Source organism: Anastrepha obliqua, chromosome 1 (genome assembly GCF_027943255.1).
Source record: "Anastrepha obliqua isolate idAnaObli1 chromosome 1, idAnaObli1_1.0, whole genome shotgun sequence".
In the NCBI taxonomy this organism is placed as follows: domain Eukaryota; kingdom Metazoa; phylum Arthropoda; class Insecta; order Diptera; family Tephritidae; genus Anastrepha; species Anastrepha obliqua.
Window position 1 is genome coordinate 80,630,273 of NC_072892.1, and position 25,607 is coordinate 80,655,879.

Here is a 25,607-nt window from a genome sequence, read left to right on the forward strand (position 1 = left end):
TAAAGTTAAAAGTCCACATCGGTCCTTTCAGGCGTTGTGGCTTTAAAAGTTGTTCAGGTTTTACAGGCAGTAAAGTGCCTGACATTTCTTCAGTACTAACTTGCTCTTTGCTCTTTACTTGAATGACCTGCACGACTGCTTGGAGGGGGACTCTTTATAGATGAGTTAAATATCCGTTTGCTATTATATGCTGACGATATCATCATACGAGTATTGGCAGATGAGGTTAGTGCTCTTCAAAAAACGATAAGCAACTTAGAAAAATACTGCGAAAAGTGGAATATGCAAGTAAACTTATCTAAGTCAGCTATAATGATTTTTCGGAGAGGCAGTAGAATAGCAGAAAAAGAAAAGTGGTTTTTTCACGGCGAAGTTATACCAATAACGAAAGAATATAATTACTTGGGTGTAAAGCTAACATCAAAACTCAGTTTCAAGCAACATATAGAAACTAGAAATGTTCTAGCGAAAAATAGCATAAATGCAACTTGGCGCACATTTCTTAGTAAAAATAAAATTAATTTGTCGGCAAAATGGAAACTGTTTTTAGCGGTGACTAGATCAATCCAAAGTTATGCTGCTCAGGTATGGGGAAACTCATTGTTTGAAGAAGTAGACAAAATTCAACTTTATTTTTTAAAAAGGGTACTTCATCTCCCGAGTAATACGCCATCTTATTGCATTCTCTTGGAGACAAATGTTCCAAGTTTTAATTTGTATACACTGCAGCTTCATTTAAAATATATATTCAAAACGTTATTTGAATATGATGATAATAGATTGCCTCATATACTATCAAAAAAGATTTTAGAAAAACAGATATTTTGGGTTGAAGAAATTAGTAATCTGGCACAAAAGTTAAATATAACATGTAACTGGGGCATTTCAAATAAAAGAGAGTGGAATAGAAATATAATTTCAATAATAGAAAATCTTCATGATTCGAATATTCGAGCTTTATGGGAAAGGCCACACCAAAGCACCCGATTATATAAGGAATTAGACCATAACAAAGCCAGAAGCTATTTAAACTATAATACTGGAATCTATAAAATTATGTGGATTATGAAAGCCAGATTTTATTTAATATACTTGGGAAGCCAAAGGGATTTAAATTGCACTTTATGTAATTAACTTAAATGAATTAGAAGACATCACACATTTCTTAGGAAAATGACCGATACTTAAAAGAATTCGTCAAAGATTTTTTGGAAAATATAGTTTAAACCGAGATGAAATCATAGAAATTTGAAATGGTATTGGCCCTTCTGGATATAATAACTTATTTAAGTTCATCACTGGTGCTATAGAATATAGAAAATTAATTTTAAACGAACTCAATACATAGTACCATATTAACATATGTAAAATGTAAGATTTTTTTTTTTTCTTTTTTCTTCCGACAAACGACGTCACTGTCGTACGTTCTAATGTTAGATAATGATTAAAAATGAAATGTAATGTGTATTTTAAAAAGTTCGAACAATAAATAATAAATAATAATAATACTAATATTTTGCACCAAACATTTGTGGATGTTGCAGCATTTTAATATTCGTTGTGAGAAATATCCACATACTTACCACTTTTTAGTTATAAAGGGTCTTTCGAAAGTGACGCCTAGATGTCAGTGGCGAAGAATTCCTAGATGATTTTTGTCGCATTTGTCAAGTAGACAGATGTACATTCTTACATGACAGGAAAACGCGTTAAAATTATTGAAACTTACTATATAATTAGTCGATTTTTAATGACAAGAAGTCGCAAAATTCGTAATTTTTTTATGGAAATAATCATCGGATTGAGTCGACAATTCTGAGGTTGGTGAAAAATTTTGAAGAAACCGGCTCTGTTGAGTATATAAAAAGGATTGGAAGAAAACTGAACGTTCTGTTGAGAATACTGCTGCTGTAGCTAAAAGTGTTGCTGAACAACATTCAACTTCGATATCTGGACTTTTTCTACAATTAGCCAAATTCAATCATGAATCGACTGTGTGACGCATTTTATATGTAAGCGTTCTCGTGGTGAACTCTTAAATGATGCAATTTTTCACATACAATTATTCATATTATGGTCATTAGTGAAGTAGTATTCCTCGGTGAAAGAATATCATAATGAATGGCACAACAATATTGGAGAAAATCGAACACCTCACTGTTTTAAATTTCTTACCAAATGAGAAAAAAATCAGGAAACCCATTCTCGAAGAAATAGAGCCCATTTATCATAATTTTGCACCTTCATTACGTACAATTCAAAAGTGGTCAAGTGTTACGGCCACTACAGAAGAAAATATGAAAAAGTTTAGATAATTGTACTGGAAGACGCCCGAATTAAGGTTAAATTATAAGCAGAGAAGACTATCCATTGGTACCATAAATATTATTCTTAATGATCATTTTAATCTCTCAAAAGTGAGTGCAAGGTGTGCACCACGAGCTCACCGCAAAAGCAAGTGCGACGGGAGTGCTGTGAAGAGTTTTGCAGCTCTGTTGGAAAAATTCCACCAGTCTTTGCTGGAGATAAAACATGGGTTCATCACTAAGACCTTGAAATGAAGCCAATGTTTATGCAGCAGCACAAGAAGGGTGCAGAGTCTCCTAAAAATATAAAGTCACTCTACTGCCAGAAAGATAATGGCCACAAGATTCGAAAGGAATTTTATGGATTGTGTATACAAAAAAGAGTAAAGCCATAAACGCAGCATCTCACGCTGATTGCATCTGTCCAACCTATTGACACCGGCGTGATATTGAATCATGGTAGGCGGATAATGTTCTTGCAACGCCAATATTATTAAAACCTTACTGACGGCTCCAAAACTGAATCCAGATAAGATATGTAATCTATGTTGTGGGCAACGAGTACAAGCTCAATTTTTGTATTGTTATACATTTGGCACTCTTCTAGCTTTTTCAAACTAGTTCGGCGATGAATAGTGGAAATGTTGCACTCTGTAAATACTTCACAATGCCGCACGGCTGCTCTTTTGAATGACTCTTCTGAGTGGGCTCTGAGGACACTTTCCAAGCCAGACAACTAATTGTAGGCAAGCTCCCTTTAGGCCTTTGAAACCACCGGCATTCAGTGATGACTAGCAGGCATCGAAGCGCTCATGCTGCTCTCGATCTCCTCCTCTCCCCAAATTTGCATTTTTTCGAAATCTTATATGGAGGTACCTATATTTTTTTTACTGTTTGGGGATGCCTATAAATCTTTTCTCGATTTCTATTACGTATTGTATATATACATATGTGCACCCACACTTAGTCGATTCTCTCCGGTTATCAATTAATATAAATATTATAAATTTATAGTTAAATCAACAGCAATTACAGTGAGCTTGTAATAGTAATTAACAAGAGTTTTGATGTTATCACGCTACAAACCGCACTGGAGTGCCGATTGGGGCGGGATATTAACGGCAGAGTTTCAGCTTGTAATCAATATTTACTTTACGACTGTCAGTGTCAGTTTATTATGGTGTCATGGCGCTTAGATGTCACTTCCCTCGCTGCTTTTCACACCACTCCCACCCAGTACATGAAACACGTTAGCTCGATGGTGTGGCGGTGGCGGTGGCGGTAACAGAAAATCGTTTGATTGTAGCACCTACATATACACTTACATATGTACATATTACAAGTATACTTGCCCACGCCGCTGCAACCGTCCGACAATGCACCGTGCTTCTGTCAGTTTGTCTGTCGCTTCAATGAAGTGGAAGCGATCCCTGATAATTCTCTAAAACTCGAGTACACATTACAAGCGCATACGCTTTAGATATCGGTGGCGCCGAACGCCAACTCCAATGCCGCCAACTGGCCGCGTCGTTTTTGACAAGAAGCGATTGCGGGTATGCGAGTAGTAGTTGTGTCAATGCGCCGGGGAGCTGATAACTACCTAGCTCACGATGTGGTGGCGGCCAGCTGCTGCAACTGGAAGCGCAAAGAGATTAGTAAGCCGCTCAATGGCTTCCATTCGTGAAGTACCTGAGCAAATGGCGGTGTAATGGGTTGAGGCTTTAATGGAACTGCTATTACGCTTTTGTGGCGCTATTTGGATTACAAGTTTGCCCAGCTCACACGTGAATTACATTAACGGGTATTTACATTTGCGCCGGTGTATTGTCACAATATTAATGACAGCCACTGTATGCAGATAGATGGGTGGCGAATTGAGCGGGGAGCCGGAGACCGAGGACTGTATGTATATGTATGTATGTACATACGTACTAACCAATATATTTATACGCCTTTCCAGTTTGTTTGTATAACTGAAGTGATTATTGTTGTTAAGAGTTAATATTGGTATTTCTTCCAGAAGGGATCATAAATTCATCATTGATTTGGTGTTTAAACCATTTGACATTTTTCATATTTATTACTCTCTAATCGATTGATTTACCGTACAAATGGCCGTATGTAACGGTGGTGGAGAGGAGAGTAGCGCATTTCATTCAAAAGAAAAATATGTACTAAAACAAATTTTTACTATGTCTGAGAGTAGGTAATGTTTGATTGCACACAACAATAAATTATAATTTATTGGACCCGAAATATTAACAAAGGTTAGTACGGTACATTTCTATATAAATTTATATGGTCCAAGCACAGCGTTTATGTGAATATTTATGTATGTACTTCCCTGTATATAAAACAAACATAACGATGTGTAGATTAAATCAGCTCTTCTGTAAATGCTTCAAATTATAAAATTGGTAATTGTTCATTGAGAATATGGTAAATGTTTTCCGAAATCTTAAAAATTTATTGAACTCCGATCTTTTCCATTGATTTTATATGCGGGAAAATCGAACTTGTCCAAGAGGTATGCAAATTATTGCTTAAAGAGTTTATTTATCGCAGCAATCTTTCCAAGTAAGTAGGATTGGATCGAGGAGAAAATCTATACCCATTCTGATACCTCTGTCTGCACTGACGGCTTCAAGATGGAATCGGGAGCTGGAACAGGGGTTTTCTCTAAATCTGCCAATTTTTCTATTTCCTTAAAACTGCCGAATACTGCTAGGGTTTTTCAGGCAGAAGTCTTTGCAATCTTACAGGCATGTAAAATGCTTAGGGAACGTAGGAGCGAGGGAGATATTAACATTTTTGCCGATAGTCAAGCCGCGATCAAGACTGACGACGCAATGGTGCAGATCCAAACTGGTCAATTCCTGCAAGGCGGGGAGCAAAACTCTTGGGTGTGCAAGTAACATTTCTCTGATCTGGGATATTGAAGATGAGCTTGCCAGGAAGAAGTCGACTGAATTGGTCTCAGAGATCTCCTACCCAATCATCGACATCCCCTTGCCTGTTGTTAAATGGGGAATGGCACAACTTATTTCGCAGGAAAGCGCAGATCAGGTGGAGCCCAATTTCTCCATATGCTATTTCGAAAACCCTTTTGTCTCAATACAATAGACGGAGGACTCAGAATGACCTGGGGATCCACGCCATTCAATTTCCAAGTTCATATCTGAGTATACCAATCATTGCACGCTCGACACACTCAGAAAAGCTAGGTTTACCATTTAACCCCCATTGCAGAAGCTGTGGGAACCTTTCACAGAAGGAGCCTGTTGTGCTCTTTCCCTCTAAATGTCTGGATTTGGCGGCTAGGCGATTAAGGCCACCAGGTGTTCCTTTCTTTGACAGCCTGCGGAGTGTGCCAATCTGAATCACATCCATCTTCTCCATTACATCAACAGCTGGCTGTAGATATCTGCTTGTTAGAGGTCTCGTATTGGTAATGGTAATGGCTGTAGATATCTGTTGGTAATGGGGAGTGCCGGAGTGGTACTTCAAACATTTCACCTGCCTACCTACCTTATTTACCGAACCGCAGTTTTAATTCCTATCGCCCATGTATAGGAGACACGAGTACTCCTAAACGAAATATTAGACACAACAATTGAAAGAAAATTGGCATTCGAGGTAAGAAAGAAGAAGACGCTGATTATGTGACAAAACAATAATAAATAATCGAAGGTCACAAAAAAAAATAAGGTCACAAATAAGTACCATTTTAGAAGTGAGCAACCTGTGGTTCTGGTGACAAAATTGTATATTAGAAAGAAAAGGAACTTTGTAAAACTTGGATCAATGTTGAACCACACTTTCAATAGCATCGAAACGATTAAAAATGGATTTAATCAATGTCCGCATATTAATAGTTGATTTCATATTTCTTTTAAACAGCAGTGCGGTTGAAATTCTCTTACCACAGAAATTTAGTGTAACCTCTGCACTATCAGCCAGACATCTCCCTTGAGCGAACACTTTTTTATCCTTTTTTGAGTGGACTCCTCTCTTAGACGAACAAAAGTTGGCTGTATCCGCCCAAGTGAAGTTTCAGTGTAGTTCGCTCGCGGTGCCTGTTGCCGAGTGCGTGCAAAGACGGCATTACGATGAATACAGTAATATCTCACATTTTATTTATTTATTCAATTAACAGTTTATTAGTACAATAAACTCAATTTTTATAGTACAAAAAAGGTAATAATCAGATATGCAGTAATGGAAATAAGTCTAAATACACCATAAAGTTGATTAAAAAATTTGGTGATGCAGTTTCTTGGAAACTTTTTCTAAGCACAATAAATTAAAAATCCATTATTTAACATAAAGCAACAAAGTTATGGAGAAAACGCAATAACAGCATTGACCAAAGTCTACGTATACAGTACAAACTTTAGCCTAGATTTTGTTGCTATTAAGTATTTAGTTGGTCCACCGTTAGCATCGATAACCACTTAAAGCCTACGTGGCATCGAGACAACTAAATTTGAATTTAGGTATTGTACAATCACATCATTCCGGTGAGTCGATTTGTTGATAGATTTTTTTTATTCACTAATTAAAATTATAGTTATGAATATTTACGAGTATATTACATTGATATCATCCAACATAAGTCGGAATAGAAATACTTAAACAGGGGGAATAAAAATACGCAGTTCATCGCTTTGATGTATTCAGATATTTCACGTCCCAGTAATCACGATCTACAGCTGGAGATATGCTCATATTTCGTTAGACCACATAAAAAAGCGTGTGATATGATTAAATACTTTTTGTGAGTAAAATAATACCTTTGTAAATAATTTCTTAAAATATTATTACATATATACACTTCGGATATGACGAGATTTACATGGCCGACACAAGTGAGGTTAGAATTGTAGATGAAGATTTTTTAAGTTACGACACAGAACATTCTTAGTTAAGACTTCAACTTTTTGATGGAAAACTGGCGTTATTAACTATAACATTACTCGTATTAACTAATAAATTATTTGGCGACTATTATATGTACTAGGGTGCATCATACGAAACCAATCGGTAATATTTTTCATTACAGATATAAAATTTACTATATTTTAAGACTTCCGCCCGAAATTTTCGTGAAAATTTTAGCAAAATTTTACGTGGGCTAAACCGATTCGAAAGTTCCTCCAAAAATCTCATTATTTTACAACATTTTTAAGAAAACCTTTTAAGCTTACAAGGTACCGGTGGTCTAAAGCCCAAACATTTAGGGTATTTTCAGAACGTTTTTTTTTACAATAAAAAAATTAAATACTATATTTAAATTTTTTGGCTTTTTATTTAACTTTTTTACATACAAAACACAAAACAAAATTTTTTAATTTTAATATATAAAAAAATGGCGCTGAAGTTGAGCGTCCCGAAAAATTGGACCTGCACGATGTTGTCCATTTCGGCTCTTCTATTTATCTGAAACACAAAAACCAAAAAAATTATTAATCAGGATGACTGTAGTTATGTCCCGTACTAGAATAAAAAATAATTGACAAAATGGCACGGTTTTGAATTTGACACTCTAAAAATCGAGTTTTTTTCATTTTTTAATCAAAGAATACGAAATAATTGAAATAAGAATATGATTCTAGTACGGGCGATCGCCATGACTCGGTTGAATAGTTTTTTTTTTGTTTTTTGTTTTGACAACACCAGGCCGAAAAAAGTATGTTTGAGGTAATTGAGTGCCGCATGACGAATCTGACTCTACCTGCCAAAACGGCTGTAGAATCGCAAATACTGGGAATATCCTTCCCAAAGTTTGACAGTATATTCTTAAAAGCCTATACTTTCAAAATATAAAAAAAAGCTCTTCTCGCATCTGAAATGATTTTCGGGAAACATACTTTTAAAAACTAATTTTATTTAAAAACAACCCGCAACCGCGGAAACCGTTTTGTTTTTCTTTCTTTGTGTTTGTTTAGTTATTTTTGTTTTTGTTGAGGCACCCTAATATGTATAAAGTACATATATTTTTATAACATAAATGAAAAACGCTTTGCGCTCGGTGTCCCTGGTAACATCTAGTAAAATATAATTTACAAATTCAGAAACATCTATAAAAGCTTTCTACAAGCGCCCATGTGTTTGCTTATCAATATTTGCATTTTTGATTATATTGGCGCCATTTTCACTTAAATCTCCTTCGAATACCCCACATAAGCTTGATAAAAGTCAGTCAAATTGAATCGGGAAATACATTTTGTGAACTGGAACATACTAACATTACATATATGTACTTGTTTGTGTAAGCATGCACATATGTACGCATTATTACTCAAATATACATATATGCGCATAATAATTTCGCTGTTGAAGATTCTCGTTTATTCAATGAAATCATAAATTGGTTCCATACTTAGTTTCATTGTCTCATTTCTAGCTTAATTCCAATGCAAATATAAGGAAGTTAACATCAATTAAAATTAAATTATTTTAAGTGCTATGTAAATTTACAACAATTTACAATGCCCATATGCATTTACTATAATTTAAAGAAATATAACCCAACAAGCATTAAAAATATTTTTCTTCGACCTTTGTGGAGTTTCTCAATTTAATTGATTTTTTTTTTTTTGTCAATTTCCGGAATATTTTGTTTGGAGACAACAGTAGTAATTTGTTTGTAGATAACAGATTCGAATTTCAGATTTGGTGTTCTGGGTTTTTATTCACTTTTCACTGAAAAACATGGTAATTGTCGATATGTACCGACGGATATTTATCTCGATATATGCTGACTTTTCCCAATTTGGGCTCCGTCTGTACGGACATGACCACGAAAGGGTTATGTATTTCAGATATATGAGGGTGCGTACGGTGTTTGAGACAACTTAAGAGTAAAACTAATTAGCTTTTATTTTGAACAAATGTTAATTAAACTTCACGAATTTTGTACACAACATTAACTTATTATATATCTAAACAATGATTCAATAAAATTTTCATTAGCCCGGATTCGGACACGAATTCATGTCCAAATCATAGCTGCTTATTCATATTTACCCGCGCTAGGTCTGGGGAGTTAGGCGGACATAAGTTGGTTTTCTCAGATGCTTTAGAGTGTTCAAATTGATTATAAGGCCTTTTTGATCAGATAACTCACTGTTCTCGTCTTAGCTCCGACATGTCTTCTGAGCATAAGGTAGGATTTATACCCGAGATCTTCATGGACAACTCGACGGATGAGATCCTCAGAAACATTAAGCTGCTTCGTAAAGGCCCTCATTGATTTTGAAGAGTCTTCGTCAATGATCGCTTGCATTTGTTGAATAAATCTGTAAATCGGGCAGTGTCAGACCGTTCGTGTTTTTTGCGCCGCCTGATATTTTCAATACACGGCAAACCTTATGAACGAATGAACGGACGCACTTAAGAAAATTAGAGATTTCTAAATCGGTATGATTTTCACATATAGGGGTGATAACTGCATGTCTAAAATGTCTTGTCTGAAGAAGAAAAATAATGATTTCGGGAAGTTATAGCCACATGAAGTAGTATATGCATGTCCTCAAATACCCTATATATATATAAGTACTTATCTTTTTGCAGCTCTTTTAATGTTTTTAACTGTTCTAGTTGTCACAATAAAGCCGCGAGAGCCGGCGGACTGCCAGCTGAGCTATGCAAATATGACAGCGAGGAGTAGGTAAAAAGCATGCGTCAATTACTAAGTAAAATATGGTCGGATGAATGCATGCTTATCGATTAGGATTTAAGTGTGGACTGCTAAATGCATGTGAAGTGTGATCCAGCAATCTGCCTGAAGTATCGCTGAGTTAGTCTTCGGAACACCGCATACAGGATATTGTATATGCGTATTGAGCGAAAGGCTAAAGTTCAACAACCACCAACTAATTTGGTCTTATTAGAGTGCTTCAAACGTGAAAACACTACTATCGTCCTAAGTCCTAGAAAAGACCGGTGAGAGGAAACAGCACGAAAAGGAGTTGCCTATATGCCGAGATATTTCAATTTGGTATCTCCAGAAAACTAATACGGAAGTACAAAATGACGTTCAGCAATACCAGGAACTCCATTAGAATTGTGATAACCTCTTGGAGCCGTTTTACACCAAATGGGGCTTCAGACAAGGCGATTCCCTATCGTATGACTTCTTTAACCGGTTTCTGTTAAAAATTGTTCGAGCCGCAGCACTCAGTCGCTCAAGTACCATACTTTATAAAAGCCTACAACTGCTGGTGCATGCCGATGATGTTGATATCATCGATGTTAACAACCGCTCATTAGTTTTGCCTTTTCTTAGCTGGGCAGAAAAGGGCAGCGAAAGGGTCTGGTGGTGAACGAGAACAAAACGAAGTACCTCCTGTCATCAAACAAACAATCAGTGCATTCATATGTGTTTGTCGAAATGTCACTGTTGATAGTAAGAACTTCGAAGTACTAAAGGAACTGGCATTAACAACTACAATAATGCTCTCTTTGGGCTAAGTGGCAATTTAGCGGTATAATCAGTATTTACGATGGCAACATGCGATGACACAGCCCTTGAAGTGTTCGCGAAAAGAAAAAGTTTCTACGAAAGATTTTTGGACCTTTGCACGTTAGCAACGGCGAGTATCAAACTGAAGAATAAGAAGTTGTTTAGTTTTGCTCCAGAAACCGACTATCTGAAACTCTTGTAAATATTAAAAATTCATGTACTCTCAAATTAGAAATTAAGTTAAATTTAAATTAAATCGAACTCAAACCAGTTCTTTATTGGAAAAACTGTTGCAAGTGCCGTTTGGTAGGTCAGTTGGTGATAAAATATATCTGTGTTTACTTATTCATATTTAAGTACCGCTTGATCATTTAATGCTTGAATACTGGTTTCAAACAAAAGTTAAAACTATACTTTTTTATTTTTGATGGCTCAACAGCTGCCGGTTTATCTCTTGAAGCCAATCCGTCACTTCTCGGTTTGCTTTCACTTTGGGACGCCAAACCAGCGTTTTTTTTTTTGCTGACCACATAGGTAATGATACACTACCGTTGAAGTAAATTATATTTCGGCGGGAATTTTGCTTGTGAAAAATGAAAGATAATTTCCTTTCTGAACTTTTAGCGAACAGATCACTAATTTTGATAATATTTTTTAATAAATTAAACCTCGTGTTGAATCGTGTAGCGATCCATAGTTAAATGTCAAGAATAAATAAGTATTTCCGCGATTCTGTAGTTAAATATCAAGAATAAATAAGTATTTCCGCGATTCTGTAGTTAAATATCAAAAATAAATAAGTATTTCCGCGATTCTGTAGCTTTACCAAAATGGCTGCTGTACACTCTCAAAGTTCGAGAGCTGCTATTGAAAACCATTTTTCGACTACAATTTTCCTTTTCATCGGCTCATACATGGAAATACGAGGTGCATAGTATGTTGACAGAATCCTTTTGCGATTATCAAACACTAAACAAATAAAACATTTCTATGCCAATCGTATTCACCATTTTCTAATCGATGGTAGTGGAAAACTGTAGGTCCTCCTATTTTGAGTTGAAGCTCTGCCTAAAGAATGCATATGCCAAACTATTATTTATAATATTTCTTACATTTACATATTTATGTAAAATATATTACATGGAGATATATCGAATATTTATAAAGGTTGTCAAAAAAGTCTTGCGGTATTTTTATTGAGTTTTCAATTGTTCATAAAATTGGTTGTAATAATGCGATTTAAGTCAAATATGCGCCGTTTTGTTCGATGACGAGTTCCCAACGAGATGCCAACTTCATAATGCCCCTTTTATAGAAGCTCGCTTCCCTATTGTCAAAAAACTCAGAGAGCCAATTTTCACAGGACTCTCTTGAGGACAACTTCCGACTACCAAGCTCGTTCGCCATGGACAGAAATAGGTGGTAGTCACTTGGTGCGAGATCCGGACTATACGGTGGATGCAAAAGAACCTCCCATCCGAGCTCCCGGAGCTTCTGGCGCGCCACCAAATATGTGTGTGGCCTCGCGTTGTCCTGATGGAAGACAATTCGGCCTCTGTTGATCAAAGACGGCCTCTTCTGCATGAGTGCTGCATTCAAGCGGTCCAGTTGTTGGCAGTACAGGTCCGAATTGAGCGTTTGGCCATAGGGGAGTAGCTCATAGTGAATGATTCCCTGCCAATCCCACCAAACACACAGAAGAACCTTCCTGGTCGTCAATCCAGGCTTGGCCACCGTCTGGGCAGCTTCACCGCTTTTCGAGCACGACCGTTTGCGCTTCACGTTGTCGTAAGTGACCCACTTTTCATCGCCAGTCACCATCCGCTTCAAAAACGGGTCGATTTTGTTGCGATTCAGAAGCGATTCGCATGCATCCATACGGGCAAAAATGTTTTTTTGCGTCAAGTCGTGTGGCACCCATACATCGAGCTTCTTTTTGAATCCCAGCTTCTTCAAATGGTTTATAACGGTTTGATGACTCATGCCCAGCTCTTGGCCGATGCTACGGATGCTACTATGCCGGTCTCTTTCGATCAATTCGGCGATTTTATCGCAATTTTCGACGACAGGCCTTCCGGACCGTGACGCATCTTCGATCACCTCTGCACCAGAACGAAAACAATGAAACCATCGTTGTGCGGTGGAAATGGAAACTGTATCGGGTCCATAAACTGCACAAATTTTATTGGCAGCATGAGATGTATTTTTGCCTTTAGCGTAGTAGTACTCTAAAATATGCCGTATTTTCTCTTTATTTTGCTCCATGTTTGCGACGCTATAACTCACGAACGACTAAAAGCAAACAACAATTAATCAAACACGTGTTAGCACGTGAAAAGAGCTTTCCAAAAAGTTCTAGCGTGAACCGATGCGACGAATACAACTAGAACTACGCGCTTGCAAAGACAAGCTTGCGGAAATACCGCAAGACTTTTTTGACAACCTTTTTTACAAAAATAAGGAGACTCTAAATCTATTTCTGAATTATGCTTTCATGTCCTTTTTTGTTCAATAGAATACTTCAGCCAGCGAAGCAAAATTGATTATATTTTTTAAAAACAAGCTGAATCCACTTATCCAGAAACCATAAGAAAGTAAACCGTTGCCTAAATATAAAATTCCTACCAAATACTTAAAACCAACCCAGAGAAAAGGTCTACATGCACGTATACAGAGTGGTAAATGTAGTAATTTTTTTAATCATATGTATGTTATTTTGACAGTCACAGCTCTTTCCCACTGGAAAGAAAGTCAGTATCATATCTCCGTTGAACGAAATTAATCGCTTTACGCTTGAGCAACTTTGAAAAAGTTTGCAAACCTTTTTTCCAAAATGTAGCCCAAACAGTGCGTTTATTGAAAGTAAGTCCAAATCATCTTTTCTGACGAAGCGCATTTTCGTCTCGACGGCTGATGTCATTTGGAAACCTCGAAGAAGGGATTTGACGCCGTTAGGCTTTTTTGCAACGTTCCATGAGAGACTGATATTCTACGAATAATCCGTTTATGGCTCTCAAAATGAATATGGAGTACTCTATTCATGAGATAAAGCCAGAACCTGTCACCAAAGGCTTGGAAAGTTAGGTTAATATGATACGCTACTGCGAAGCGATCTGAGGAGCCCATATGAATGAAATCGTGTTCCATAAATAATGGAAATAATTGCTCTTTCGGATAAGCTAATAAGATACTGGAAAAAATTGAGTTTTGTTAATTTTTTTGAATTTTCACAAAAAAAACCACTGCATGGGACATCCTGTACGCACAAGAATTTCTAGGAATCAGATAACAATGTTATATAATAAAAACCAAATTTGTTTAAAAATGGCATAACACTTCATGGCGATAACGGCATTTTCCATCCTTCTTTACCTTTGGGAAAAGGAATGGTGCACGAACACCCACATTTCATATGTACCTGTTTTTCACTTATTCATTCCCAAGCCAAAAATACCACAATGTTTTCAAACATAATAATAAATCCTATTAAATCCTTCTGTGAAAAACCAAAATATTGTTTTCATCATCAGCTTAAAGTCCACGGGGCGCATGTCAAATTATACACAGTAATGCAAAATCATCTTCGCATGATCAGGCATTCATGTATACCTTCTAAGCCAACACTTATAAAAAGTAACAACAAACATATTGTAAATAAAATAAATACAACTTGGGCACCAAACCTGTATTCTCGTTATAGTATTTGAATGCATCAAAACTGGCATTCAAAAAAGAAAATATTGTGGTATTTAGGTACAAATATGTGTGCTCAGACGTATTGATATGTATGTATGTAATATGTGTATGAGAAAATGCAAATTCACTGATTAACTTTGACAGCGATCATCACCGAAAATCACTCAAAAACCACAAAACTAGCATTGAAACGTCAAACTGATTATCGTTTCTTCCTTTTCTCTTTGTTTATCTTCGCAGCACCAAAACTACCTGCCACAATACACGATTATCAGCTGAATGGACATCAGTTAGACATTTGCCGCAACAGCTTACCCGCCGGCCAACAGACTCAGACGAGCCTACTCTTAGCGGGTGGCAATGGCAACGCGCCGGGACTGATCATTGGTGCGCCCAATATGAGTAGCTGCAGCCTGAGTGCGACTAATAATTCGGGACGTACCAATTTTACCAACAAGCAGTTGACTGAACTAGAGAAGGAGTTCCATTTCAACCGCTATTTGACACGCGCACGTCGCATTGAAATCGCCAACACACTGCAGCTCAACGAGACACAGGTAAGTGGAGGGGCGACTTAAACGTTTTAACTTAATTTGCGTTTGAGGCAGAAGTGAAAATTAGATTTTTTCTTGTTGACAGGTGAAAATTTGGTTCCAGAACCGCCGCATGAAACAGAAGAAACGGGTCAAGGAGGGTCTAATACCGGGGGACATACTGGCGCAACAAACCGTGTCGACCACTTCGTCTACAACACCAAGCAGCATCGGTTCTGCAGCTGGTCCAACGAACGCTAATTGCAACTTTAATGTTGGCAACAATTGCCATAATAGTGCCAACAATACTAATGTGCATGCCCATGGTGGCCCTAGCGCCGGAAATAAGCCCAGTGTACCTCGTATGGGCTCATCGGCCGTCAACAGCAGTGATGCTGGGGCTCACAATAACGACTCCTGTCATAATGGCAACAATACGCTCAGCAGCGGAGATTGTAATCTGACAGCGCATAGCGATAATAGCCGTGAATCAAATTAATACGATCGCATTTGCGCTGGCATCACACCACTGACCAGCATCACTTATGCCAGGCGATAGCTTCATCCACTGGGCAGGTGGGAGCGCATATACGGTATATTGCACTTATGTGTATTAACTGTGTTAGTTGAATTTGCCAAGTGTCGGACGCTTACACCCACAGCTAGGAACAAAAAAGGGGCTACAAATGCGTACCGATATTGGCTGTGATAACAGTTTAAAGTACATAATAATAATAAATTAATTCGCAAATATATAATACATACTTACATACATACGCAGCCATGACTGTGGTCTCTATGTAGCAGTATATTCGTGAGTATGTATAGTATGTAGTTTATGAGTCCACATGTACAGTAATCAAAATTTTTGAAGGCTTTTGCAAATGCTTTCCATATATACACACATAAGCACAAATGAATAGAAACACATGAAAATAAGTAAAACTGGTGGCAAATTAAGGCACTCGAGATCTTACAAAAATAGCAATATTCGATTCACAATTTGCGCTAATTGAAATTTCGGATTTACGCGGTGCGTTCCAAAGTACAACGAATTGAGCGCGTACGTAAGGTGCGATCTTTTCCGACAGGCAGTGAATATTTCAAGACACTAAAAGACTGGAGTTATTTTAGCTAGAATGGTAGAAAATATGCGCCATGTACCTTTTTTACGGTTTCACGTCTTCTACTCGCATTGTGACTATTGGGTTCTAGATCTTATTGAAAATATCACGTTTCATCGGCAGTTACAATATCGAGAAGGAAGACTTTGCTCTCTGCGAATGATAAATTCTGATTCTCAATACGCCATTAGCCCAAACACTTTGATATTTTGATATGCCTTATTCCGATTCCATGAATTTCAATGAACAAGTATAATAGATCACAAGATTTGGCCAACCGAAGCAAAATTGTCAGAATAACGTTGGCTGCTACGTCATAGGGGGCTTGACAGCAATATTGTGCAAGCTCATTTCATATGTATAAGCACACTCGTGCAATCAGTCGTTGTTCAGACGGTAAGGAAGTTACTTGAGCAATTACTACGTTGATTTTTTTGTATATTACCAACACAATCCCAGTTTTTCCTAAACAAACTGCTGTCACATCCAGTGTTTCGTCAGCAAATCAACTAATTCCTTCACAGTCACTAAGAGCCGACTAACAGTCTGATGTTGGTCACATCTTCTGAATTATCTTCACCGTGCAGATGGCAGCAATGTACTTAACATGAGCAGTAGCTGTGGTGATTTTTCCATATACAATATCTCCAGCACAGTCTCAGTGTTTCCCGACCTCTATTGTATACAAATCGCTTTCATATAGCTTATGGCGTCAGCAAATCAGCCGATTCCTTCAAATTCGCTGAGAGCCGATTAACGGTTTGATGTTGATCACACCTATGCATTCTGTACATCGTGGCTATAATATTAATATTAAATTACATACGTTGAATTGAAACATTTTGGCAAAAGTTATACTAAGTTTCTTTGTATACCTGATGAGTATAGGTTACACTATCAACTTAGATACAATACTCGTAACGTCGGTTCCAGTCTAACAAAAATCATAAAATTTTTAGTGCAGGTCGGAAAATAATAGGCATTTTGAACGCACGATGAAACCTATACATATAAGGTGGCACCGAAAATTGCTCTATTCTAAAAGTTCTGTTTATTTGAAAAGCACCTTGTGAATTATGAGTGCAGTAATGCGCACTCTCTATTGGATGGCGACGTGAAAATGTGCCATATTTCATAACTTTAAGATTTACACATAGAACAAAAAGATTAGCGCGTCAAAAATCTGTATTATATGGGCATAAGTCTTGATATTATATGAGCTATTAAAAAAAAATTGACTAAATATTCCATCTAAACTATAAGCGAACACCTTAACCTTTTGTTTACCGGACGAGAATTTATTGTGTTCCCGATTCAACATTTGATGCCTTTGAACTCTGTAACACTTTCTTTTTGATTATTACTATGTTTCCTAATAGTTGGTGTAGCTAATAAAATTTTCCAGTAGGAACTGCAATAGCTTTTTTTCGGCAGACAAAGGGTTAAAAATGAATTTCAGAATGTAAGGCAAGAAAATGCAGAATGCTGTGATGAATAAATCAATTTGATAATAATTTCAAAAATTTGTCTTTGCTAACCTTTCGCACTGTTTTTAAATTGTAGTAAATTTTCAGAGTAAAAACAGTGCAAAAGTAAAATGTAGACAATTTCCAGAGAATCGTTTAAACGCCACCTTGATCAAAAAACTCCCGGAATATGCTCAGAAGACTGAAAAAAACAAGTTTATTTCTCAAAAGCGATATTATCACCTTAAAAGTACTTCCTGCACTTATGGAAGTGTTTGATCCAGCTCTCAAAACATTTCTGGAACTATATTTTTGGTATAGCCAGCAGAGCCGTCTTCGATTTTTCCATTTCTTCCTTTCGGCTGTTGAAACACCTGCTTTTCTGGCTCGCTCAAGCAGAAAAAATCGCAGGGAGCCATATCCGGGGAATTCGATAGCTGTTGGATGGTACTCGTTTTGTTCTTGGCCGAAAATTCACGGATAATGATGGCACTATGCGATGGTGCGTTATTATGGTGCAAAATCCACAAGTTGTTTTTCCATAAATCCTTTCTTTTTTGACTGTCCGACCTTCCGAGCTCTCCGCTCACTCGCCTGATTTCTGGATTGCGTGTGGATAAACCCACGTCTCATCTCCAGTAAATATTCGTTTGATGAATGTTGGGTCGGATTAAGCATTGGAAATCAAGTCTTCAGATACTTTGGGACCAACTTTACAACAACACGGCGCAAACTTACGGTTCAGTACGAACGGATCCATAAGCACTGTTCAAATCCTCTGCGAGCCCTCTAATGGGTAATTTGCGATTGACTTTTCTTCCACTTTATTGATGATTTCAGATGGCCTGCTCGATCTCATCTGTGATCTCACGTGCGTGCCACTAGTAAACGGCTGTTTTCTGTTTTCTTTAGAGTATCATTACCAAAACGATTTCCCAACATTTCTAAGGTTTTCGCCCATTGAATCCATTTTCAACGCAAAATTTAATACAAATTCCTTATTGTAAATTCAAATACATTTTTAAAACTGTAAGAAGTCGAAAACACGCGCAAAGGTAGATTTACTCAAGACGGCGTAGCTTTTACAAATATCAAGCTATGATGGCAAAATTTTGGTTTAAATGTTAATCACAGATGTGTTAACCTAAAACCACAAAGCACAACTCAAATCAGTTGGCTTAGAGCGTCACTTGCGGCTGCTCCGCGAACTTTTTGATCAAGGTGTCATGTATACGTAATTTAGTGTGATGACTCATGACATACTTTACAGAAACATCCTCAATCATTTAAAAAATAATTGTTCCAAACCCTCGTTAAAAGGACAATATTTCCACAACACATAGAAGCAAAAAAATCTATACCATTTCAAAGCGAAATAATTCAGACTTATGCATATTGGGCAGTCCCCATACAAAATTGTATATAATCAAAATAAATTGTTATTAAATAAGCGGCTGGTAAATTATTTACATACACACATACATTGGTATATATGTGTGTATGCACAAGTAGCTAATTATGATAAAATAAAAATATTTAACACTAACATAAATTTGCAAATTTAAGATTAAAAATACGAAATACAAACTCAGGGTTTTGCAGAAATGTCGCATTATCTGCAAAAGTTAGTGAATACAATTAGCGATCCATTGAACCAATCAAAATGTATAAATATAAACTCATACCTACTTAGTATAAAGAACAATAAAGTTATTCTTAATTCAACTAAATAGGAAAGTATCGGCAATTTTATTTGTAAATATAAATACTTAGTATATCGTAAAAAGATGAATAAATACATTTAAATTTTTTTTTCATTTAATTGGAATGATTGTACAAAGAAACATACATACAAAATCGATGCATAGATGTATAAATTTAAATAACCTTTATTTATTATATTTACTTTTTGTTGTGTATTTTATCTGCCAGAATACGTTTGAATTGATACTTTTTAGAACAAACTAGTCCTAATGATAATATACAAATGTATGCTTGACTATAAATTATTGAAAAATAAAAGCTAATTTCAATTGTTAAAAAGTGAATTTTATTAAACAAAAATTGATGACCAAGATGCAGCCAGGAAGACCATAATATTCGTACTCTGGATTCTCCTCCTGGATTTTGGCTGATAACGTATAGTCTATGGGAAAGAAAGTGTTTAGACACTCTCAACACTCTCTATTAATTACCTTTACATCAGCTTTTGTTGTCCACAAAATACTTAGAAGCGTTCTAAGTTTCGTGAATTGGAAACTGTTATAAAAAAAGAATTAAATGATTTGTTGAAGCCCTATGTTCCAAGTGGAATAATAAAGGAATAAAAAAAATTTGACTTGCAAAAAATACGTTGCAGAGCTGACACAAAAAAACAATTACGTTAACGAAAAGCTGAAATTACGCTGACGTAAATATCACACGGGTTAGGTGATTTATAAATATATTCTATTAGAAAAACACTCACTATTTCAGAGCGTCAAGAGCGTTTTTTTTTATTATATGCTAAAATTTTTACGATTCTAACCATTTTGCAGTGAAATTCTGGAATAATGCGGTCTTTATATTATAGAAGAGAGTAAATTCGATATTTTCAAATCTGATGGCAGAATAATACGCATTTGGAGAAAACCAAATTCGGAATTCGATGCAGGCAATACTGTGAGCACAGTTAAACATAGTGGTGGAGGAGTCATGGTATGAAGTGCTTTGGCGGCGGCAACTGTCGGTATTTAGTAGCTATTTATAGAGAGGGAATGGATAAGAAAGTTTATCTTAATTTCCTAAAAGGTAACCTCTAAAACAGTATGAAAAGGCTTTATCCTGGCTATCATTTTTATTGTCAACAAAACAATGATTCCAAGCGTACTGCCGATGGTAGGCATATGTAGATCATGCATCATGTATCACACAGTCTACTGACACCTCCACAGTCTCCTGCCATAAATCCAATAAACCACTTGTGGGAGAACTTGGAAGATGGCATGTCCTGTAAGTCTCAATTAATGGATACACCGCAGGAGGAATGACAATCGGAAACTACTAAAAAAACTAGGAATAATTAAAAGTGGTAAGTGTTTTAGCGGGGGAAAAAAACATTATTTTTGTGAATTTTTTTCTTAAATATGGATTGAGCAAATTTATTAAAACCTTTTGTATATTATTAAGCATACTTTAAACTATATCCTGTAATTTTTTCATGCGGAAATACTTAAAAATAAGCCGGTGACCGACCATGACCGAAAACGTTTGAAAAAAAAAAAAACATTTTGCAGTGATCACTGTATCTCGGTCGGAAATTATCTGAAAACAAAACCAATTCAAATTTAGTCAAAGTATCATTAAATCTTCCCCCCAACGTTGTCCGCTTATTTTTTTCTTCGTTTAAAAATTTTTGGTGGCGGTCTACAGTGAAAACTTCTATTTTCAACGAAAATTTCCGCCATTTTATGTGTCAAAAAAAATATAAACTAAACGTTGGGGGCAGGCATTTTATATGAAGAAAATGTGTATCAAGTTTGGAATGAATCGGTCAAGTAATTTTTATTTGGCAGTGATCATCGACTTTCAAAAAGTAGTTTTGAGAAAAACGTTGTCAGCCGCGCTGCCTTCCCGAACGCTTGCACCTGTCAGAGCTAAGACGCGAGACTAATTGGGCAATAACTCCAAAAGTTTTGCTCAGATAGGCTTAAAATTTTGGGAATATATTCCTAAAATGTTAAACAATACGATAAGACAAAAAAATCGATTTTTTGAAAGTGCAAACCCTTACCATAAAATTCAGAAGAATACCATATTGGAATTGAAGCCCAAAAATTTAGAGGCAGTAGCATGCAAGGTATTAAAGTTAATGTTGATAAAATATACAGCGAAAAATATATTCTTGATACACAATATATTCTATACATAAAAATTATGTATACCTTGTTTTATTTAGTTTTTTTTCGTACTCATGATTCTGATATGGATTGTGCATTAAAATTTCAGCGTAGCCTTAAGCCTTTTGTATCTGAATATCAAAAATTATATCAGCAACTTGAGAAACCAAAACAACAGTCGCTAATAATATACTTTGGAACAACGTAAAACCAAACCCCTTAATAACGAAGGGAATTCTCCAGTTAAATTAAACTCGACAAATGGATTGGACATATCTGATATATCTACTGATGACAGCATTTAGTCGAGTAGGCAAAAAACGTGCAAGCTTACCATCCTGTAGCGATGAATAGTAACGTAACTTTTAACCCGTTTCTACCACGTAAAAAACGGGTTTGTAAGTATTACAAAAATTATTGTTGACTCAAAATTATTTAAATTTCGAACTCTAAGTAAATAAGTAAAAGAAAATTAATCTCATAAGATATGAGCGAAATATATTTGGTATGCAATGCAATTTTTATCGAAAATGCCCATAATTATAAATTGACGATTTTAGGCCAAAACATTGATATTTTAGGCTGCGGAGGAAATTTAGAAAGAAACAAGACTGGCTTTATATAACCACCAATCATATAACCCATTTCTCGAATTTGACGAGACGTGAGATAAAATCCCCCGTTGCTCGAACGAAAATTTATATGAGCTGAAAGAAGATGTGGAGTGGCTTAGTTTTTTTGCGTTCATGAACATATTTAAACTTTTTGTTTGAGATTAAACTCATTGCCTTAAACTCTGCGGTTATAGTTTGTTTTGGGAAATACCTCAAGTTTAACATTTTGCATTCGTTAATGGAATTTCTCAGTGGACTTATCATTTATATTAATTTATATACCTATATGTAAAAAGAAAATATTTTAAAACTTAACATTTTAATATTGATAATTTCATGAGTTCGAATTGCGGTGAATTGACTGCCCGTGATGGATTACAAGCTTTGTTTTAGTAAAGCAATGCCTTCTTGAAGCTTTCAGACCCATAAATTTTAATATAAAATACCTCGAAAACGGTAGCTGACCTAGAAAATTGGTCAGTACCATAGGATTCCGCGTACAACAGAAATACCTTTTGTATAAGGCAGTCATCTGAATTGGCCAGGATTTGTACGAGTATTCGGCAGCATTCCCCGTACATCATTTTTGCACAGTATCAACATTTTCTGTGTTGCATGCATTACATTGTACGAGTATGTATAAGAAAGTTTTACGCTGTTTAACTTCTTGGTATCATACTTCATATACTTCTAATTGGAGCTTACACCCATTTTGGGTGTTTGAACGAGCTCCTCCTCCTATTTATAGTGTGCGTCGTCTTGATGTTGTTCCACAAGGGAGGGATCGTACAGGATCCGGCACTCGAAGTGTAACCATTTTCAGACCGCTCGCGCCGAGCAGACCGTGATGACCGTGCATCAGCTGTCTGTTAGTTGGCTAAATAACAGTCCAGAGTACTATTTAGTAGCGCGCGGAAGCATTTTGCCGAGAGTAAACATGAAAAAAGAAAATCAGTAATGGATTTCAAACGTAATAGTGTGATTGCCTTATATTTGGCTGGAAAATCACCACCAGAGTTTGTTCGTGAGCTCGAGCACCTTAAAGTAAATAAAGTTTTGTGTTTATCGCACCATTACTCATTACAACGATACTGGTAGCATCGTGAAACCTCATGGAGGTGGTCATCAAAAGACTACAACGTCACGTGAAATGGTTCACAAAGTGAACAAGCGACTTGACCGAAATCCCCAATCAAATGGCAAAAGAACTAAAAATACCTAACCGTAGCATCCGCCGCACACTGAACAATTTTCTCAAAGTCGAGCCTTATAAGATCCAAAAGGCGCATGATCTCACACCAAAGCAGCAACAAGTCAGACTTGAGAGAACGAAGGAGTTGCTTCGCTTGGCTGAAAGCCGTCAATTTCCGAACATTGTGTTCTCTGACGGGAAAATTGTTCAATTTGAGCAATTCGTAAACTCCCAAAACGATAGGGTTTATTTAACCGACCGTGCGAGTTTGAGTCATCGATTGGCTACCAGGAGGCAGCACCCGCCAGAGGTAACGGTTTGGCCCACTGTAACCGCAGATGGGTGCTCTCCAATCGTTTTCATCAAGCCTGGTGTCAAGGTCAATGCGAAATATTATCGAGAAAGTATTCTGGAGGTTGCTTGGAAGCTGTGGGCAGACAAACATTTCGGTGGCAGACCATGGGCGTTTCAACAGGACTCGGCACCGTCTCACAAAGCTCGAGTGCACCAAGAATGGCTAAAAAACAACGTTCCGAACTTCATAACGTCCACACAATGGCTCTCAAATTCACCAGACCTGAATCCGATAGATTATTCTCTTTGGGCCATTTAGGAGAGCAAGATCCGAACTAAAAGTTTCACCAGTCTCAAAGCGCTGAAAAAAACCACTGCCCGCGAGTGGGCTAAAATACCTGCAAGTCACATTCGAGCATCTTGCAATTCGTTTCTGGACCATCTCAAGGCCATAGACAAGGCAAAAAGTGGCCATAACGAGCAAAAGTAAATCGATTCTTAATTTTGTATTATTTTCACACATTTTTTTTTTTTTTTTGAATTGAGTAAAAGTAATTTTCTAAAGTAAATTTATGGCCTTTTTAATTGGTTACAGTTCGAGTGCCGACCCTGTAGTAACTTCAGTTTTTACAATATTTCAAATTTGGTTGGGTTAAGTTACGTTGTATCAGTTGTTCCCTATCGAACACGCTTAGTAAATCTGAGTCTGCATAGAGCAGGACGGTGGCACAGAAGGTGCGAAATTGTCTCTTCTTCTTCTTAATTCAAACAGCTTCCGCCGAAGTCTGGCGGTGCGCCGTTATAACAGAAATCTGTGCTAAGGCTATTCTCATTTTCTTTTAGCAGGAATGCTGTGCCTTTAGCAAGAAAGTCAGCCATAATTGTTAAGCGATTCTGCGGACGGGTTCGATACGCCATCTTTCATTCACTGTTCTTAAAATTTTCTCAAAATTAAGTAATATCTGTAAGAGTATGCCTATGTCGTTATCTGTGTACTCATTGGCCTTGCAGTCCACCTCGATGCCGCAATGGATGGAAACCCATGTAACTTGGGGTGAAATGACTCAGCCATCTCGGTAAGTGATGTGCGGCATTTCCAAATATCGCATCACAACGTACCAATGTTACGGCTATTATTATTGTCATTCGTTCAGCCTGAAAAGTACGGTCGCAGTCGTTTAACCGCAGATATTCGGAATATACACTAGATAGAAGTTTACCGTGGCCGTAACTCATGTTCGCCACATAACTAAGGTGGCGATATATTTTGACTGCAGATCTACTGGAAGGAAATTTAGTGTCGCATATAATACTTTCGATAACGTCGACGATGATGCGAATCTTTGAACCTTGTCAGCCCCCTCCTCCTATTTGTGAGGTGCATCTTGTGTGACATCCACAAATGAAGCCAACTCCGAAAGGCAGATGGTTTTTTATGAGGAGCTTTTCCATGGCAAAAATACACTTGAAGGTTTGCCACTGCCTGCCGAGGAGCGACCGCTACTAGAAAAAACTTTTTCTATGATTGATGTTTCATGCACGCACGGTGATTCCAACCTGCGCACTTCCGAATGGTAATCATGCACCAGCCCATTCGGCTACGGTGGTCTTTATAGTGAAGTGCACTGATTTGCCTTTATTGCATGCATGCTGGGATATATTGTTGCTAATATAATATTTCCTCTGTTATGCGCTTTCAGCAAACGCTTTAAGAATTTTATGTTAATAAGAAGGATGATAGGCTAGTCGGTCTGACGTTCTTCGGTTTCGTATGAGAGGTTTTTCGTCTTTTGGGAAAAAAGACAACTTATACCTCAGTCGATTTTTCGACAGTATGATTAAATCCGATCCTCACCTCAAAAATAGACCCTACTCTAGGTGCAATCATGCCTATAGTATGTGGCCCCAGTGATTTGTAGAATTGGAAGCTGCCAATGGCAAGTTTTGATGTTATCCTCCGTTACAAAATATATTAGACGAGTCTTAAATCTATCAGACGTGTTCTGCTGTCTTCGTTACAAACACAACCCGAAAAAT

The 25,607-nt window shown here is 36.9% G+C and overlaps 1 protein-coding gene across 1 annotated transcript in view; it reads left to right on the forward strand.

The window, feature by feature from the left end:
• Positions 1–16,353, forward strand: part of LOC129235875 (homeotic protein labial-like) — a 77,996-nt gene extending 61,643 nt beyond the window's left edge. Inside the window, exons 2-3 of the mRNA XM_054869931.1 lie at positions 14,710–15,026; positions 15,109–16,353. Coding sequence (XP_054725906.1) covers positions 14,710–15,026; positions 15,109–15,501 — 710 coding nt within the window. The 3' untranslated portion in view covers positions 15,502–16,353. The remainder of the gene's footprint in view (positions 1–14,709; positions 15,027–15,108) is intronic.
• Positions 16,354–25,607: the final 9,254 nt, after the last annotated feature.